The sequence below is a fragment of the Neoarthrinium moseri genome (genome assembly GCF_022829205.1).
Source record: "Neoarthrinium moseri strain CBS 164.80 chromosome Unknown scaffold1_Wmoseri_CBS_16480, whole genome shotgun sequence".
Lineage (NCBI taxonomy): Eukaryota > Fungi > Ascomycota > Sordariomycetes > Amphisphaeriales > Apiosporaceae > Neoarthrinium > Neoarthrinium moseri.
The window spans coordinates 2,097,221-2,114,827 of record NW_026055115.1 but is presented as its reverse complement, the minus strand read 5'-3'; the positions used below and the strand labels follow the sequence as shown (position 1 = coordinate 2,114,827).

The 17,607-nt window shown below is 50.0% G+C and overlaps 7 protein-coding genes across 7 annotated transcripts; 2 read left to right on the top strand and 5 right to left on the bottom strand.

Moving 5' to 3' along the window:
- Positions 1 to 248: 248 nt before the first annotated feature.
- JN550_000669 (uncharacterized protein) lies at positions 249 to 1,578 on the top strand (the record flags this gene model as incomplete). The annotated part of the gene is made up of 2 exons (XM_049318462.1): positions 249 to 1,271; positions 1,327 to 1,578. The coding sequence occupies 2 exons, from the start codon at positions 249 to 251 to the stop codon at positions 1,576 to 1,578; spliced, it is 1,275 nt and encodes a 424-aa protein (XP_049177958.1).
- Positions 1,579 to 1,789: 211 nt separating this feature from the next.
- Positions 1,790 to 2,626, bottom strand: JN550_000668 (uncharacterized protein; the record flags this gene model as incomplete). Its single annotated transcript, XM_049318451.1, has 1 exon — positions 1,790 to 2,626. One exon carries the CDS (start codon positions 2,624 to 2,626, stop codon positions 1,790 to 1,792), a length of 837 nt encoding a protein of 278 aa, XP_049177957.1.
- Positions 2,627 to 4,354: 1,728 nt separating this feature from the next.
- JN550_000667 (uncharacterized protein) lies at positions 4,355 to 5,656 on the bottom strand (the record flags this gene model as incomplete). Its single annotated transcript, XM_049318440.1, has 2 exons — positions 4,355 to 5,143; positions 5,201 to 5,656. 2 exons carry the CDS (start codon positions 5,654 to 5,656, stop codon positions 4,355 to 4,357), a joined length of 1,245 nt encoding a protein of 414 aa, XP_049177956.1.
- Positions 5,657 to 6,219: 563 nt separating this feature from the next.
- JN550_000666 (uncharacterized protein) lies at positions 6,220 to 8,304 on the bottom strand (the record flags this gene model as incomplete). Its single annotated transcript, XM_049318429.1, has 6 exons — positions 6,220 to 6,977; positions 7,038 to 7,570; positions 7,644 to 7,668; positions 7,731 to 7,841; positions 7,918 to 8,060; positions 8,147 to 8,304. The coding sequence occupies 6 exons, from the start codon at positions 8,302 to 8,304 to the stop codon at positions 6,220 to 6,222; spliced, it is 1,728 nt and encodes a 575-aa protein (XP_049177955.1).
- A 914-nt stretch (positions 8,305 to 9,218) lies between these two features.
- On the top strand, positions 9,219 to 12,478 carry JN550_000665 (uncharacterized protein; the record flags this gene model as incomplete). The annotated part of the gene is made up of 6 exons (XM_049318417.1): positions 9,219 to 9,259; positions 9,318 to 10,830; positions 10,886 to 11,358; positions 11,411 to 11,666; positions 11,725 to 12,156; positions 12,215 to 12,478. 6 exons carry the CDS (start codon positions 9,219 to 9,221, stop codon positions 12,476 to 12,478), a joined length of 2,979 nt encoding a protein of 992 aa, XP_049177954.1.
- A 487-nt stretch (positions 12,479 to 12,965) lies between these two features.
- JN550_000664 (uncharacterized protein) lies at positions 12,966 to 14,144 on the bottom strand (the record flags this gene model as incomplete). The annotated part of the gene is made up of 2 exons (XM_049318406.1): positions 12,966 to 13,552; positions 13,628 to 14,144. 2 exons carry the CDS (start codon positions 14,142 to 14,144, stop codon positions 12,966 to 12,968), a joined length of 1,104 nt encoding a protein of 367 aa, XP_049177953.1.
- A 1,634-nt stretch (positions 14,145 to 15,778) lies between these two features.
- Positions 15,779 to 17,001, bottom strand: JN550_000663 (uncharacterized protein; the record flags this gene model as incomplete). The annotated part of the gene is made up of 4 exons (XM_049318395.1): positions 15,779 to 16,012; positions 16,078 to 16,544; positions 16,591 to 16,701; positions 16,884 to 17,001. 4 exons carry the CDS (start codon positions 16,999 to 17,001, stop codon positions 15,779 to 15,781), a joined length of 930 nt encoding a protein of 309 aa, XP_049177952.1.
- Between the last annotated feature and the right edge of the window lie 606 nt (positions 17,002 to 17,607).

The window sequence follows — 17,607 nt, the reverse complement described above, 5'->3', positions numbered from 1 at the left end:
CAGACCCTCTGGCCCAGGCTGGTACTGGAGCCAGGCTGATCCCGGAGACAGCGCCGTGCTACTGTAATAGCTCGGGGCCTATATGTAAGACATGTTCTCTCCTCAAGTTTATCATCTCCTTCAACCCGCGTACATCTCAGTGCAGCTTCACAGGGTACTGTAAGCTAAGAATCGTCACTCTTTCTTCCCATTCGTTGTCAGTCGTTACTTGCAATTTCTCATTCTTGAGTTCCTCATACCTGTTCAAAATGTTGGTGTCCCAACTACTTAGCACCTCGGTGCTACTTTGCACAGTCTCTACTGTTCTTGCATACCCTGGCATGGAGATGAAACTCGCCAAAATTCTGTCACGCCAAGATGACGCTGCTGGTGAAGGTATCGACGAGGGAGACTCCGATGAACTTCTCGGAGACCTTATCACACTCCAGGACGGCCAACTTACCCGTGTGGGTCTGGACATCAAACAGCTCTTGACGGGCGGAAGTACCCCTGAGAGCGACGACCAATACATCAATGTCCCGGCTCTCAAGAGCGCCCAGTGCAAACAGGATACATGTTGTGTCTGGAAGTACATCGCCGATGACATGGCCAAGCTGTTCCGCGGCCCTTCTGGCAGATGTACGAAATGGGCCCGCAAGGCCGTCCGCCTCGGTTTCCACGATGCTGCCGGCTGGTCGAAAGGCACTGCAAGCCAAGGCGGTGGTGCCGATGGGTCACTCGTTCTGAACCCCCGCGAGTTAACCCTCGCGGAGAACAACGGCCTGCAAGATATCGGTCAGAAGATGAAAGAGTGGTACGCAAAATGGCACGACAAGCAAGGATTCCAAGATATTACCATGGCCGATTTGATCCAGATGGGTGCCAATGTGGCAACTGTCGTGTGCCCCTTGGGCCCCCGTATCAAGTCCTACGTCGGTCGTAAGGACAGCAGTGTCGAGAACCCTCTCCTCCTTCCACACCCTTCCGACCCCGCCGATATGCTCATTGAACTCTTCGAGAACAAGACCATCAGACCCCACGGTCTCGTTGCTCTGGTTGGGTCTCACACCACTAGCCAACAGTTCTTCGTCGACACCAAGCGTGCAGGTGATCCCCAGGATAGCACCCCCGGTGTATGGGACGTGCTGTTCTACGGTCAGACACAAGGGACTGCTCCAACACCCAAGCGCGTGTTCAAATTCGACAGTGATGTTGCCCTCTCGAAGCACGAGAAGACCCAGCAAGAATGGCAGGAATTCGCGGGACCTGGTGGCCAGAAACATTGGAACGAGGTACGATTTACCTGATTTCCATGTGATTTCCAAGTGATACTAACAGAACCTGTAGGATTATGCCAGAGAGTACATTCGCCTGAGCTTACTCGGTGTAAACAACATCAACACCTTGACAGAATGCACCAAGGTCCTGCCCCCTGCCATCAGGACATACAAGGCCCCCGACCAAAACAACCTCAACACTTGGCTCAACAGCAACAGCCAGTCGGCCTTGGCGAAGTCCCTGTCTGACGCGATCAATGAAGGAGAAAGCATCCTGAACACAATCATTACGTCACTCCTGGGCCGTTTGAAGAGTCTATAGTTTGCCATCATATTTATGGAGCGGACGGCGTCTGGCGAGTTTTGGTTTCTTCCTTTTTTATATTCTATATTAATCGGCATAGTTATATATCCCTCAAGGCGTGGTATTTCGTTTGACAACCCATGGGACACATCCTATGTTAATATTATATAAGCGTTCCCCAGATCATTCCGCTGTGACATGAAGTCTGCGCCTGTGAAAAGACAAACGGTCAGTAAATTCCTGGTACGATGCGATAAGGCACGTCTTTCTGAAACTGTGCCCACTGCTGGCCGTATTTTTTCGTGCAATACTCATCCAAGATGGTGGTCGCCCGGGCGGCCAGGTCCCAGCCCAGAAAAATGCCCATGGCCAGACCGGCGAGCCACCCTGAAGCAGCCATGCAGTACCCTCCCCGCCACAGCGCGTATCCAAAGTAGTTGATGTGCCTTGCATAACCCCAGAGACCGGTCTTGCACACTTTCCCCGTGTTCTCGGGGTTTTGCTTGAATTGCAAGCGCTGGAGTTCGGACAGCGTTTCGATGGTGATCCCAGCTGCATATGCTAGCGTGCCGACTAGCAGGGGTAAGGGGAGCGCGGAGCCGAACATGGAGATCTGCGGAGCCGAGGATTGGACGGAGGTCGCCGCGCATACGAAAAGCAGCGAGTTCAGCGAGTTGTGCAGGGTGTTGTATGCGCTGACCGCGACAGCCGCAGACGGAGGAAACTCTTCGTAGCTAAGGCACGTCTGCCAGAAGATCTGCTTAGCAGCCGAGCCAGTAGCCATCGCCAAGAGGATCAATCGGGGCAGCGGCAGGTCGATGCGGTCCAGCAGCGCGATGCCAGTGGTCGCAAGCGGCCCGTAGCTCGTGTACGGCAAACGCAGAGCGCTGATCGCTCGCTCAGCCGCTCCATTGTGCAAAAGATGATATTGCCAGGGTATGTCGAGGAGGCGCAGCCCAACAAAGGTCAGCGTTCCCAGTGGTGAAGGTGTTCTGGACCCTCGATTGATCAGATCCCACTTCGACCCGGACTTGGGGTTCTCCGGCGGCTGAGAAGAAGCAGACATCGCCCTTGGACATCGATCGGGCAAGGGAATTTGGGAGTAGAGTCGATGGCTGCGAGCGCAAGGTTTTGTATTTGTTTTCTCTCTTCTAAGAGAAAAAAACAAAAACAAATGGTTTTATGTGAAAATCGGAAGTCCTGGTTGTGTGTGATTGATCAATTACACGTTGATCGTAGGTTATCCTGGTCTCGGTGCCGAGACCGTGGGTTAGGGGAGCTAAAGGCGCACAGTCCGTCAACGATGCAGGCCAAGGAGTAATTTGCGATGTCGAACTGACATACGGCTTGAGACCCCTACCAGACGATTCGAGATAGAATATCTAGGTTTACCACGTAATGATGCATGCAACCTGCTGAAGCCTCCACTGAATTGAATCGCAACGCCTCAATTATGCTCACGTATGGTGGCACGCGACAAAACGTGTTGGCGAGAAGAACATGAGCACGTGATTCGGAAGGACAAAGAGGCGCCACCCAACACTCCCCTGCCATGACACTTTCGAGATCACGCGCCAACAGACTAATCTCAGGACAAAAAAACGAGAGCCTGATGCAACGGCCCTCAGGCGACGATTTTCTATTCGTACTGGCTAGCAGCGTACCGTGACACCGGGCAGATGACTGAATTGTCCCATGTTGAGGCCTGAGTAAAGCCCCGGAGATGTGTAGATTCGAAGTATTAAAGAGAGGTGAAATCGACTTTCGGATTGAACAATTCAATCACCAATACTCTTCAATCTAGCATGCTTCTCAAAGACGAACGAATCGCTCGACACTAATGGCAATCACATGAAACGAACCTGGGCTAGATACCCGCATTTCAATGACTGTCCGGGGACAGTTAAGCCCAAACGGTGTCCTTGACAGATATTTGTCCAACAAGAAGCCACTGAAAAGCAAAGACACAACCAAGGACTCACTGATCAATGCCTTGAAGCAGATGTATCAGACAACTACATTTCATGTCGATCAAGGATACGAGGACCAAGATTACCTCCAGGTTGATTGCAGCATCCGGTTAGGTCGTCCTTGTGCTCCAATAGACGCGAAATGGCAGAGCCTCCACAGTCAAGAGGAACCAGGCTGGCACTGTATGGGCACAGGTCCCCGGCGGCAGATTGGGGACGGTATGCTGGAGAATCCGCCGAAGGCCCTACTGGTCACGGTACCTTTGCCCTTCCAGGAGGAAACCTTGAGATCTGCAATTGCGCTGTCCCAGGTAATCACGGACGATGAATTCAAGAAACGCCCCAGGAAAATAGGGAGGCAACGACCGTGCAAGAAGGAATCTACACAGCAGCGTTGCTCAACACGGACCAAAAGAAGGCCATCCCAGTCTCATGGGGGACAGCGTGAAGGGCCAGGCGAGAGGGTGAAAACGGAAAAGGATGCAGGGCTTGGATATCTTTCAGAATCACTGTGTCAAACCACACAGCTGGCTGATATGGCAAATACACCCAGAGCAACAGAAGATGGTGTTGGAGGATTTTTCTTCCCCGTGCTTGAAGATTACAGCAACGTTCTGATGGACTCACTTGACGGTTTTTTGGTACCATTTGTCCCTTACACAGAGTGAAATACCTAACAGTTACCTGTTTCTATGGCGCGTCTATTCTATGCTTTGAGTAATACATTCGTGAATCGCTTGGTCTATTCTTACAGGCACTGTAGATCTGAGACAGCCAATAAGCCCAACAGACAAGTATAGAAACCGTGGTCCTCATGACAAGGATTATTTATCGGTCTTGGCCACCCAGTTTGGGATTACCTTTTTCAGGAACTTCATAAATTTGAAGAATCCCACGGCGTACTCGACGTTGCCCACAGGGTCCACAACCTTCTCCGGGAATGCGATTCCCGCCCCAAAAAGTCCGGGCAGATCCTTTCCTGTTTGTGCATCTGAGAACCCGCCAGTCTCAGGGTTGAACACGATATCCTGGCTCATTGCTGGAAGTTCGTCCCTGGTGAATCCTACAGCTTGGACCACGTAGTCGCAGTTTGGCAATTCTCGGGTCATCGCCTCCCGCTCTTTCTGAGCGCCACCTGAACAATCAACTCGAGTGATGACCTTTCCAGCTTCGCTGGAAGCCAGGTTCTCTCCATCCAACTGCTCACGGGCAAACCGAGCAGCTTCTCCCTTCAAGCCGGTGTTGTCATACAGAATCCAGCCATCTTTATACACTGCGTATTTGAGGCTTGGGGAACGAGCGAACCAACGGATTCGGAGGCGAGGATGTGTCTTTTGGGCGAGCTTAAACAGATTCATGATGACCAAAATGGCAGAGTGAGAAGCTCCAACAACGCCAACAGTGATCTCCTTGTCGGATACGATTTCCTGCGCGAGAGCTGTAGGCTTCAGCGCTGTGTCGAGGTCGAGAAGAGCAGGGGAGGAGGCGGTAGACGATGTAGGTAGCTGAACAGTGGTCGGCGACGACCCTGTGCAGTATACAACTATCGGAGCTGTCCGGCTCTCAGTACTCCCCGAAGAAGAATTTTGTATTTTCACGCTCCATTCTGAAGTCTTTCAATGCGGTCGATTAGTCAAAATTGTTCAAATTGAAACATGTAAGTTACGTACCTCTTCATTGTGGTTCGCTTCTGCAACCTTGCCCTCAAACCGTTCCACTCGACCATGCTTCACCAGTCCATCCGACAGCAGCTGAAGCATATCCCCCGCATAGTGCAACGAACAAGTGCTATCCTGTGGTAGATCTTCCAAAGCTGTTACTGCATTTGGCTTTGGTGTTTGCTCGATGGCATCCAGGAATGGCTGCGTTGCCTGGGCATAAGCAAGGAAAAGGCCGACCTTCGTATTGCTTGGCACCTCACGGTATTTGCGGTTTATGCGACCGCCTTTGAACTCCGTATCGATCCAGGAGATTTTGCCATGCTCGATCTTCTCTAGCAGGTTGCCCAGGACGGCTATACCAGAGGCGCCGCCACCCACGACGATGGCAGACACCTGCTGCCGCGGTGCGTGTGAGGTGGCAAAACCAGCGACTGCGCGGTGCCTTGAGACATCGTTGAAACCCATTGCTCTGAGGGCGTTGATCAGGCCTATACTAGTCCTCGAGCCTCGATGCACTGAGACATGCTGGCATCTTATCAATGCTGCACTCAGGGGGCGCTTCCTTTGAGGCCCCCATATCACATGCAATGGCGTCGCCATTGTAAGCGGGATAATCTGCCCGATCAGGCCGGTGGAAAATGATCAAGCAGGACGCTCAACAGCTGCGCGCACTCTGGTATCTTTAATTGCCAAAACGGGCACTGACTGCGCTGCCAGGAGTCACAGTCTCGGTGGGTCAACGGTGGATGGAAACGAGCTAGAAAATTGCGTGCTATGGATCACGTGACGACTCAGATATGACTCCTGCCTCGGAGGCGATAGTAATGTTGACCCACTCTTCACATGACACAGACTGGACTCACTGGTAGAACAGATGTACTGATTGATTCGGAGCACATAGGAGGAATTGCAATGTCGATGCATGGTAGCATTGGTAAGATATGTTGGAACGTAAATATGGGCTGACCTGTTCCCTCTGTTCAAAGTCAATGCGACCTTCCTTCCTCCTTGTGCGCGAAGAGTGGTCATTACAATCGCCTGATATCCCACCATCGTCTGTGTCCAGAGTCTCTCGCGTCTGGAGAGACCGAGACTTGAGTCTCGACCATGTCTTCTTTCAAATCACCAATTGTAACATCGTCCACTGCTTCTGTTGGAATGATGCCCAATCGCGCTGCTTCATTGACCGTAAAGGTACCATACTTATCCACTTCGTCGTACTCGCCGAGGTGTTCTGGCGGAAAGAAAAAATTCACAATGTAGAAAAGAGTAAAACTGATGAAGAACCCTATGAAAAAGGCCATGTAATACAGCTCGGAAACCGCCCTTGGTGCACTGATGCCACCAGCGGTGGAGATCAAGCCTCCTATTGTCGGTGCCCATCCAGCAATCCAACAAGGAATGACTCGGAAATTGACGCCGTGGCAAAACCAGTAGTCGGATCCCTCAGGGTGAAAGAGACTCGAAAACCGCACCTTCTGGTTTCGTAACAGGAAGTAGTCGCATACCATAACGCCCATGATGGGAGCCAAGAAGACGGAGAACGAGTTCAGAACGGAAACGAATGTGGCCGCCCTATTTACAAGTTGCCATGGCTGAATGATCCATGCGGCAAAGAAGGTAATGAGCGAGCCACGTCGTATGTTGATATATTTGGGAAACAGTCCAGAGAGGTCGATACCACCCGCCACGGAGTTGGAGCAGACATTTTCGAACATCGAGGCAAATGCAAAGGACAGTGCTGCAAAAAACACGCCTGCTCGAGCGGCAGAAGAACCTTTGCCATCTGTATCGGTACACGTGTTAGCGAAAACTCTGGGCGCTAGGTAGATGTCTTCAGACTTACGGTCCATCATCACCATCAACAAGTCAGGTGGGTTCCAATAGACTTCCCCGTATATCTTTTGGCATGCAGCCGTGGTGACTAGTCCTCCGAAGCAGACAAGGATTCCAACTAGCCAGTAGACACTCAGAGTGCCTACGATGTAGTCTCGCTTTCTCTTGGCATACCTCGAGAAGTCACTGCTGTTAGTCATTCCTGCGGCCTTGCCGCCAATAGCCTGGTTGATGCCGCCGAGAATTAACCACGAAACATTCCATTTGGAGGTCGATGAGACTTTCTGGCCCTGATAAAAGATTGGGCCCACTCCCTTTGCGACGGATAGCGACCAAATCATCAGGGCTATCATGGCAAAGCCACATGCAACTGATGATACAAAGAATGGCTTCTTGAACTTCTCCGGTCTTATCAGAAGAAAGGGGACCGAAATAATCCAGAATACCATGAATCCGATCAGTTCATATGTTGTGGTGGGTGTACTGGCGCTCAACGTGTTGGGTATCTGGGAGAAAGACGGCCATATGGCAGTAATACACACACTGGGATAGGTTCGGTTAGCAACGTTCCAGAGTTGTTGGAGCTATCTGCCCTAGTAAGTGCGCCTTGACTTACCTAACGAGCTTACCACCGTTCCAGCCTATACAATAATCCGTTAGACTCTGAAGGTGTTTCAAATTATGGGAGAATATCTGCACATACATTGAATGGCACACCAAATGAAGTTTAACAGAATCCGTTGCAACAAGGGGATATAACTGCCTCTCATTCCCCATGTGTAACGATTCTGTACCGTAAATCCGATGTGCCATGCTACATGACGAGGTCAGCTGGTCAAATTCTACAACCGACGCTATAAATTGTTGATAATAGTTTCAAGTTGACTTACTCAAACCACACCAAGCGACAAGGACAGCAAAGAGGGTGCACAGGGCTCTTGAAATGACCACAATAGCCATCGACTGTCCCACAGAGAGCCCCTGCGTCAGAAATGTGTTGGGAGTTTGCCATGTTGACATGTTGAGGGAAGATCTGTAGCAGCAGGTCAGTAAGTTTCTACACCATCTTGCCAGACCCTCCGCGCAAAAGTTTCCATGAGTGGAGGTTGACCTGCTTACATCGACCAACAGCCAAAGAAGTTGAACCAACCCCAGGTGCGCCGCGAGGGCGGGAGAGGTATCAAGTCACGATTGCACCAGGCGCTGACTTCTTCATGATGGGCTTCGTCAGCCTTGAGGACGGCGACCTCCTTGACCCTGCGAATGACTTTGCTCATTGCTTCTCAATGTTGAAGCGCTTCCTGCACTGGTACGTGCATGCTGTCCAATTGATTTCTTAAGGGGGTTCAATGAATTATCTACTTGGGCTATGCGTCCAACGCACCAGTTCGCCAAGGAGATACTCCTCGTTATCAGAGCCCGGCCGCACCGCCGGGACAGGCCGCCGAACGCCGGATTATGGTATGATCTACACTGAGGGAATGATAAGCTGCGTCCAAATACACACGAATCAGGCCAAGGCGGCTAGGACTGGCGCACGGCATTAAATGTGGTGCCGTAAAGATAACCGTCGGGGGTGTTGCCGACAGAGTAAACCACGCCGCTTAATGCATCGTAGCGGGCCGGCTTTCAATAGGACCTCTGTATATCCGGAGGCTTGGATCGGGCATGACAGATAAGAGTCACACGTGTCAATAACCTTTCAGGGTTTCAAATCCATAGAGCGAACCTCGTGCGTGTCTTACATGGCCTGTTCTATCTGCTTAGTCGCGTGTCTGTCTCGATGTAGGCGCAGAGTTCAGTTGGCGTTTTTGGTGTCGGCTGTTCGGGCGCACTCCGATCGTCCCACTGTTTCTGAAGTCCCACCTGCAACCCCGACGCTCAAGGTCCGAATGATTGGCCTCCGACCGGCCGTCTCTGTTACTTACACCCGTGAATTCATCGGCGGACAATCGGAGAGGGTCTGATACTATGGTACACTCAAAGCATTAGCTAAAGTGTGGTACAATCTTCGGGGCGCTTATTGACTTCTGCAGCACGTCTTGAATACTTTCGTCAGTCATCAGGTTCCTAGGCGTCGCTCATTCCAGTATCTACCGTTTGCATCTCGAGTCTATAGTCCTCCATTAGCTTTGTAAAACTCGGATCAAAGGTCGACCTCAACTTTGCGGAAAGCCAGAATTGGTAAACCATGAAGGTACCGTACTTGAGGATCGGTGTCGACGTCGGCGGGTAAGGCCCCTTGTCTTGGATGGACCTACGTCGACGGAGCGCTGACATTGCTGCGCAGTACAAACACAGATGGTGTCATCCTTGACCCTCTCCGGTCATCTGAACCAGGTAGAGGCATAGTCGCTTGGAAGAAGTCAAGTACGACTAAGAACCCCAGCGATGGGATCAACAATGTCATCAACGAGATGTTCCGGGAGTCAAACATCGACCCCACGGATGTTGCTAGCGTCACTATCGGCACCACGCATTTCATTAATGCGGTAGTTGAGATGGATAAATCTCGACTTGCCCGTGTGGCAGTGCTTCGACTTTGCGGGCCGTTCTCAAAAGAGATCCCCGTTGGTGTAGACTGGCCACCGGAGCTTCGGAACATCATCTGTGGCTACAGGGGGCTCGTCGACGGCGGCTTGGAAATTGATGGCAGCTTAATCTGCGAACTTGACGAAGACGAAATCCGCCGGCAATGCGAGGAGATCAAATCCCAGGGGATCAGAAGCATCGTAATTGTCGGTGTCTTCAGTCCTGTCGATGTCGTATATCGCCAGGAAGAGAGGGCCGAAGAGATTATCCGAGAACTCCTCCCAGATGTCGACATCGTCAAGTCCAAAGATGTAGCCAATATCGGGTTTCTAGAGAGGGAGAACGCAGCTGTTCTCAATGCAGCCATTTTGGCATTCGCCCGACGCACAATACATGCGTTCCGAGACGCAATTGGCCGCCTGAACCTCAGGTGTCCTGTTTTCATCACCCAGAACGATGGGACGATTCTGCCGGCCCACTCTGCAGCTCGACTTCCCATTAGGACCTTTTCCAGTGGTCCGACCAATTCTATGCGTGGTGCTGCTTTCTTGACACAAGGACTTGATAGAGAAGCGATGATGGTTGTGGACATCGGTGGTACTACCACAGATGTAGGCCTACTACTGAAGAATGGATTCCCGAGACAAGCCGCGGCGTACAGCGAGATATCAGGCGTGCGGACAAACTTTTCTTACCCGGATGTGAAGAGCATTGGACTTGGTGGTGGCTCGATCGTCCGTAAAGACAAGGATGGAAGTCTAAAGATTGGACCCGACAGTGTCGGTTATCAGATTCAAGAAAAAGCCTTGGTATTTGGGGGCGACATTCCCACAGCTACGGATTATATGGTTCTAAGCAATGAAGAACTTCAAATCGGCGACCGCTCCCGAGTGAATTCTTCCCCTTTGAAGGACGGACTTGATGAATTCAGAGCCAAAGTCAAAGCAACCATTGAACGTATCGTCGACACAATGAAGACCTCTCCAGATGACATCCCCGTTGTTCTGGTGGGAGGTGGAGCGGTAATCGCTCCAGACACCTTGAAAGGTGCCAGTAAGGTTATCAAGCCTAACTGGTCCGGTGTTGCGAATGCCATCGGCGCCGCAACAGCGAGAGTTAGTGGTGTCGTCGACTCTATTGAAAGTACGGAGTTACGAACTGTATCTCAAGCCATTGACGAACTATCGAAGCGCGCTGTCGAGAAGGCTGTAGAAAATGGTGCCTTGCGGGACACTATAACTATTGCGGAGGTTGAGAGCATTCCACTACAGGTACGTTACAATGCTGCAGCCTATCTAAATAATCTTTCCTAAAGCGCAAGTATAGTACATTGCAGACAAGTCGAGGATTGTCATCAAAGCGGTTGGGGATTTCGACTTCTCGAGGACAGATTTCTCGGGCATGGAGGAAAATATGAACGACCAAGCCGACCCCATTCCAGAAGAGACAGATCAGATATCGTGCGAAAACCAGCGCAATAGCCCCTTGGAAATGTCCAAGTCACCTCACAAGCTTGTCTTCACGAAAGACTATATAGAGGGTTACAAGCCGCAAGTTTTGGATAGACAATGGTTCATCTCAGAGACAGACGTTGACTGGATTACCATTGGATGCTACATACTAGGTACAGGCGGCGGTGGTAGCCCTTACCAACATATGCTGCGGCTTCGGGAGATGCTCAGAGCTGGAGCCACTGTACGTGTCATTTCCCCCAGCGATCTGAAAGACGACGATCTTGTGGCATGCGGTGGTGGTAAGGGGTCGCCGCAAGTATCGATAGAGAAGCCCTACGGAGATGAGTAAGTTCCATTCTCGATTCGAGGCCTACTGGTGCTGATATCGCTTATTCAGAATTATGGAGTCTCAAACAGTCCTGTACGACTTTCTCAAACTCAAGCCTAATGCCGTAATCTCTCTTGAGATAGGGGGCGGCAATGGCCTCCAAGGTTTAATTTTGGGAGCATCGACGAATATGGATATACCGACTGTTGACGGGGATTGGATGGGTCGGGCATACCCGGTCTCATGGCAGACAACACCTGTAGTCTTTGAAAAGAAGGCGACCATGATACCATCGGCCATATCCGACGGAAATGGAAGAGTCATGGTAAGTCACAGCAAAATTTCCCATTGAAAGTGCATTGATCTTTGGCTAATTAACGCAGATAATGACGAAGGCTCGCACAGAACTGGAGGCCGAGCGTGCATTTCGCGCTGCTCTTTCCCAAATGGGATCCCACGTCGGATGTGCCAAGGGACCAGTCAGTGGTGCGAACACCAAGTCTTGGGTAGTAGAAAACACGATCTCACTATCTTGGAGGATCGGTCGTGCTGTCGCAATGTCACGTTGTACCAACCAGATCGACACTGTCGCTGAGTCTATTATTGACGAAGTTGGAGGCCCTCAGTCAGCCAAAGTTCTCTTCAAGGGCAAAATTGTTGGAGTCGAGAGGGTCACCAAAATGGGGCATGCTTACGGGGAGGTCATTATAGAGTCAGCGGCAGAAGATGGTGCTGGTATGACGGAGAAGGCTGTGATACCTTTCAAAAATGAGAACATATTTGTCAAGAAGATAGACGCAGATGGAAAAGAGCAGGTAAGCAAACCGGATTGCATTCCCTAGTGCGCTGTCCACTGACTATAACCTTGCATAGATCCTCGCGGTGGTACCGGACTTGGTCTGCGTCATCGATGCCCAGAATGGAGAGGCAGTTGGGACCCAGGAATACAGATACGGCCTTCTGGTTGTGGTGCTTGGAATCACGGCCTCGGAGAAGTGGACATCGACAGCCAGGGGAATCGAGATCGGTGGGCCCAAAGGTTTCGGCTTCAATGACCTGGATTACCAACCTATCGGAAGTTTCCAAAAGCTGGTCAGTGTCATCAACGAGTACAACATCTCCAAGGCAGTGGCATGAAGAGACCGGAAACTATATTTCCTGCCCTCTTCCACCTACCTAGGCAGCTAGCCATAAGTGTACTGCCAGCTCTTGTAGTCATGGATCAGGCTACGGTGACGTCCAATGACGGGTAGGCGGAAGATTCTTCATAAAGTCAAGATCCAAGATGTATACAAGAATTCCTGGGAGTATGCAAACAATCCTCTAATCTATGGGATATTATTCAGTGGTTGTTAGATTGATATGAAATTTGAAGACGTGAAAGAGCGAGTTGGCTCATTGGCGTGTCGTCAAAAATACCTAGCGTTGATTAGGCGATAGCTACAGCACCCAGATGTGTGAATATAGCGCCGGTATGAACTTAAGGTTTCCTTCTCGAAATCTTCATAGTATTGTTATAACCATATGTGACTGCAGGCGTACCTAGATATGAAAGTGGTGATTTGGCGCATTGAAACCGCTTTGATTCTGAACATACAGACCTTGCACAGATACAAACACAAACTCAAGCCCCAGGTGCAGCAGCAGTAGGCTCCGGCTGGCCCAAAATGACTTCAATGACCTTGTGGTCTTCATACGTAGCCACAGCACGCTCACACAACATAGCAACCCGCTCCTTAGACTGCAGACCATCGGGACAGACGAGCCAGATTACGTTAGTCATGAAAGAGCGTCGGTATTCAATCATAACCTCAGGGTCGTTTCGGTCAAACTTGGGTCCACCCATTTGATGCAGGGCGTCGAGGTAATGATCAAGGATTTCCATTTCGTGAGAACGACGATCCTCAATGCTCAGCATGGCCGTCATGTGGTACACGATGTCGTGGAAACAGGATCCGAAATGGAACGCTGACCAGTCTAGAAACCCAATTTTTCCTTCAGCCGTGAAGTAGATATTCCCAATATGGGTGTCTCCGTGTAGAAGCGTACGGAAGCGTGGGTTGCGTTCGGCAAAGTAACGATTTAATGCCTCATTGCAGAGCTTTCCGTTCATCAGGTGTTCGGGTAGCTGGGGTCGACCTAATTGACGCACCACATCATCCCATGGAGTGCAGATAAACTTCAACGCGGGGTCGTAATTGTTCCAGATCCCTGTCGAGACTTCTTGTTAGTACCAATCCCTAAAGTGAAACCTGGAGGAAAACAGAATAGGGTGTTGATTCATACAGGGATGGTCTTCTTGGCTTTGGCCCCAGTATTGCGCATGAAGAGCAGCAAGCTGTTCTACCCCGTTCATGACCTTCTTGACTTCGTATGAGGCCACATCAGCGGCAAAAGAGCATCCTTCCTTCGTGAGGTCGTTCATGATGGCGATGCCCTGCTTCTCGCTCATGCCTGACCACCATCCCTTGGGGAATATCATGTTTCTCACTTGCGACGCCACCTTGGAAAAAAATTCAGCCTCTCGCTGTGCCAAACTAACCGTCCACGGCTGAGCTTCTATCATCTTGGGGTCAAACACGCCCTTGATGCAGATATGTGTCGGTCTTCCCTCGCCGTCATCATTTTTATCGGTTTCATCTTCTTCATACGTGATAGCGTAAAACAGTTTGCTTGCCGTTCCCCAAATGCTGTGGGTGTTCTCGATCGACTTGACCTTGTGCCTGAGTTTGGAGCCTAACCATTCGACCGTTATATCCGAAGGAAGAGCAGGGAGCGCCTCTGTAGATTTCGTTCCAGCCATTTTCTTGCCGACCACTTTTCTTTGATTTTATTCTCAATATTATCGATGGGAAAACAATTCAGTAACAGGAAGAAGTTGGTTGTAATGAATTGCATGATTACAGTTTCTAGGGCTTCCTTATATAATAAACCCCCACCCCGGTGGTTACTTCCGTTGAAATCCCAGTGAACTTGGTGCTGCGATTGCAATACTTAGCGCCCTGTTTCTAGCCCCATTGAACCACTCGCAGATAACGGCAACGTTGCACCATGTGACAGTCTATTTTCTGGGCCATAAAGCTGCTTATACCCTGCCGCAGCTTACGTGATCAATACATGGAAGACCGAGTGGCGGCTGGCGCTCATAGAACTATATCCCTTTCCCCAGTGTTTGACGCTGTCCATAGAAAAGTAGCAATAGCACGCGAGGAAAATATGTAGCCTATGATGTGACTCTCTGGCATTGTAAGCACTAATACGTAAGGGTATCTTCCCTGCGAAGTAATCACTTGGCGTGGAGAGACTGTGAGCGACGCTGTGGTAGACATGTATGTACTCACGGTCATCTCACCAAACGGCCAAGTGCTACGTATAACTAGGCTAAATGCTATAAATGCTATAGTGGCACCCTATATATGTCTGTGGCGCTCCCATAAATCGATAATAACTCGAAATCTGCGGTTACGGAAGTGGCCATTGGGATGGCCAGCAGCAGGAACACATCTATTGCCTCTACAGTCGTTTCGTCTCACGTGTGATATGAGTAGGCCAAGCTCGCTAAACTCAATTGATCCATGCATCGGCGGGCACTCTTGGAACGGAATTCGGCCCACTCCATAGCCCTAGAACCGTTTTCCATCGGTTGTACCGCTAACGATTATTATTCCTTCCACTCTTCATACAGCCTGCTTCTCCTTGGTGGCGGATATAACCACACCTTCAGAGCGAGCCCGTTACTAAATGGCCACCTGAGTGAAATCGTTTCAGTCAGAGAAGATTTCAGGTAAAGCCGCATCCTCAACTACCACTGATAGTTATACTGCGGTTATTTTGCATAGGCTGAAGCAATCAGCGGTCAAGAAAGGTGCTGGATTGCCATAAGTCTGGGCTTCACCAATAGAAACGTGTCCTGGACCCTAGAGCAGACCCCGACGAGCATGCGTCTACAAGCCTACGCGTATCCTGGCAAAGTCCGATTCGGAGCCACGAAAATGTAAATATCTACGTCGCCAGCGCAGATAGTCTTCTGATGCCGTAGAGCTGGCATCCTCACGTACAATGTAGGCAACGACCGAGCAGGCCGCCAGTACTATGTTCAAGACTGTTAATTTGAAGCTGTATAACTTACTAGAACCATTTCCGCTCTGATATCACAAAGAAAGGTGAAGATTGCGTGTACTTCTTCGCTTTCTGGTGAGAAAAAAAAAAAGGTACAGTCATAAGTTTGCTTAGTGTTGCTCCTCTGATTTGAAGACCCACTTTCGTCATTATTGCTCTACACAATTACTACAGACACAAGTATCAGACACGTATAGAGTCGCTATGATGCGTGTGATCATTTATAGTTATATGGCTCACACAAGGTATAGCTGTAAGCATATTCGTCATGTTTGTATGAACTCATAGTAAGCATGGCGCTTCTATTACTTAGGTATTTCACTTCTTCGCAGTGTGAGGCATTTGACCCATCATTTCTAAGCTCTTGTGGTAGTCGCTCGTACCATTCTCTGGATCAGCGTCTTTGGCCTTGCACTTGCTGAACTGTTTGCCGTTGCCGTGCATGCCATCAATCCTCATAAAGCTTTGACCCTTAGCCTGGAGCATATTCTTCGCGGCGTCCTCGAACCACCCGTTTATGAAATCACCATGTAAACAATATCCTTCACCCATCTTTCCATAGGTCAGTTAATTGTCACATTCAAAAGCACAGAGTGAGAATGGATTGTATTCCATACCTCTCCGCATGCAAGCTTGATGGGCGGGATGCCCTTCCAACCTTGGGGAATAGCCCGCCGTGTGTCGTAGCGAATCGAGAAACGGAGAGATGGCATGCGTTTCATGCCAGACGGGCAGCGTCCTCCGTGAGCTGCGGCATATGTGTACTCGGTGATTTTGTCCGGATTCACGCAATCGGGAAAACGAAGGATTGCTTGCATATGCGCGCTACATGTCACACGCGGGAACGCTGCACGCGGCCGGCTGTTGCGATCCTCAGGGCCGTTACCATCGCACCACCATGTGATAGCATTGATCTTCTCGTCAATGTCAGCTTGGCTTTTGGCGCTAGCGTTGCCGGCGACGGCGTAAAAGTTCTTAGGGAACGGGATCTCGGCGTGGTCGATTTGCTCATAGTACGTCTTAAACGTTGCGGGATATATTTCGGTATAGTTGTCGCCGTTCACATAGTATAGTGTTGGAGCCCCTTTCTACATTAGTATACATTGAAGCATGGGGGATGATAAAATTACAGTAAACGGATAGATCATTTGGGTTCTCGCCAGAAGGACACCCTGCCTGCAACTGTTCAGTTGTCGGCAAGTCCTTCGTGACCGCGTCGGAGCCGTAAAAAGAATGCATATCTGCAAAAAATACAATCATGTTAGACTTTGGAGAAAACACGATGTCTTTGAAGAAAATATGTGTGTATATAAACAACGACGGTATTAGGAAGCCCATTCATTGAAATACGACACTTGACTCCCTTATAACCATCCACCATTCGACAAGAGAACAAACATTTGGGGGTATTATGGGTACTGACGAGACACGTATTTGCCAGGAAAGACGATGGGGTCGATGTTTTTGCGCATAAAAGGCTTGTGCTCAATATCAGTGAGCGCAGCCGCTGTCGTTGACAGCAAAATTGCGGAGAGGCGCATCGCAGTCCGATCAATGGAACCACCTGTTTCCACGAAATCGGAGGAAGAAATGATTAAACCAAAAGCACTATCCATCGAACTCCGAGAGCCGTCTATATAAATATGGTTTGTTGGTCACGATACTCGGCAATTGAATTCCCACACATAGAAGTATCAATTAGACGTTCTCGGATTCAAGCTGCTCGGTTAATATATGCGAGGTCGCTGATTGCATAGCAGCCATGGCCTATAGGATATAGTTATTTATTACCCTGCCTATAATCCCAATTCAATTGGCTTCCGTGACCATAGCGCCCAATCTTCGTGTCGGCTGTAGCGTGAAGGTGTTTCCAAAGCGACTTCAAGTCGGCACTGGTGGCATACGCTAGTGGGAAACAACTTGTCGGGGGTGGATGGTTCGTCGTCTAGATTGCTGCAGGGCACATCGCCGCCCCAGTTGGCCACGAACTGACTGCAAGTTGTTCAACATGTAAGTATCCGGCTACAGCTTCCAGTGCGAGATTATCGCCAAGGACCAACCAACAATGTGCCTTGGCTTGTGGATTCCAATGTTGGGCGAAACAATTGTTAAGCGCAGCTTGGTCCATAGCTTCTGATGACAAACGC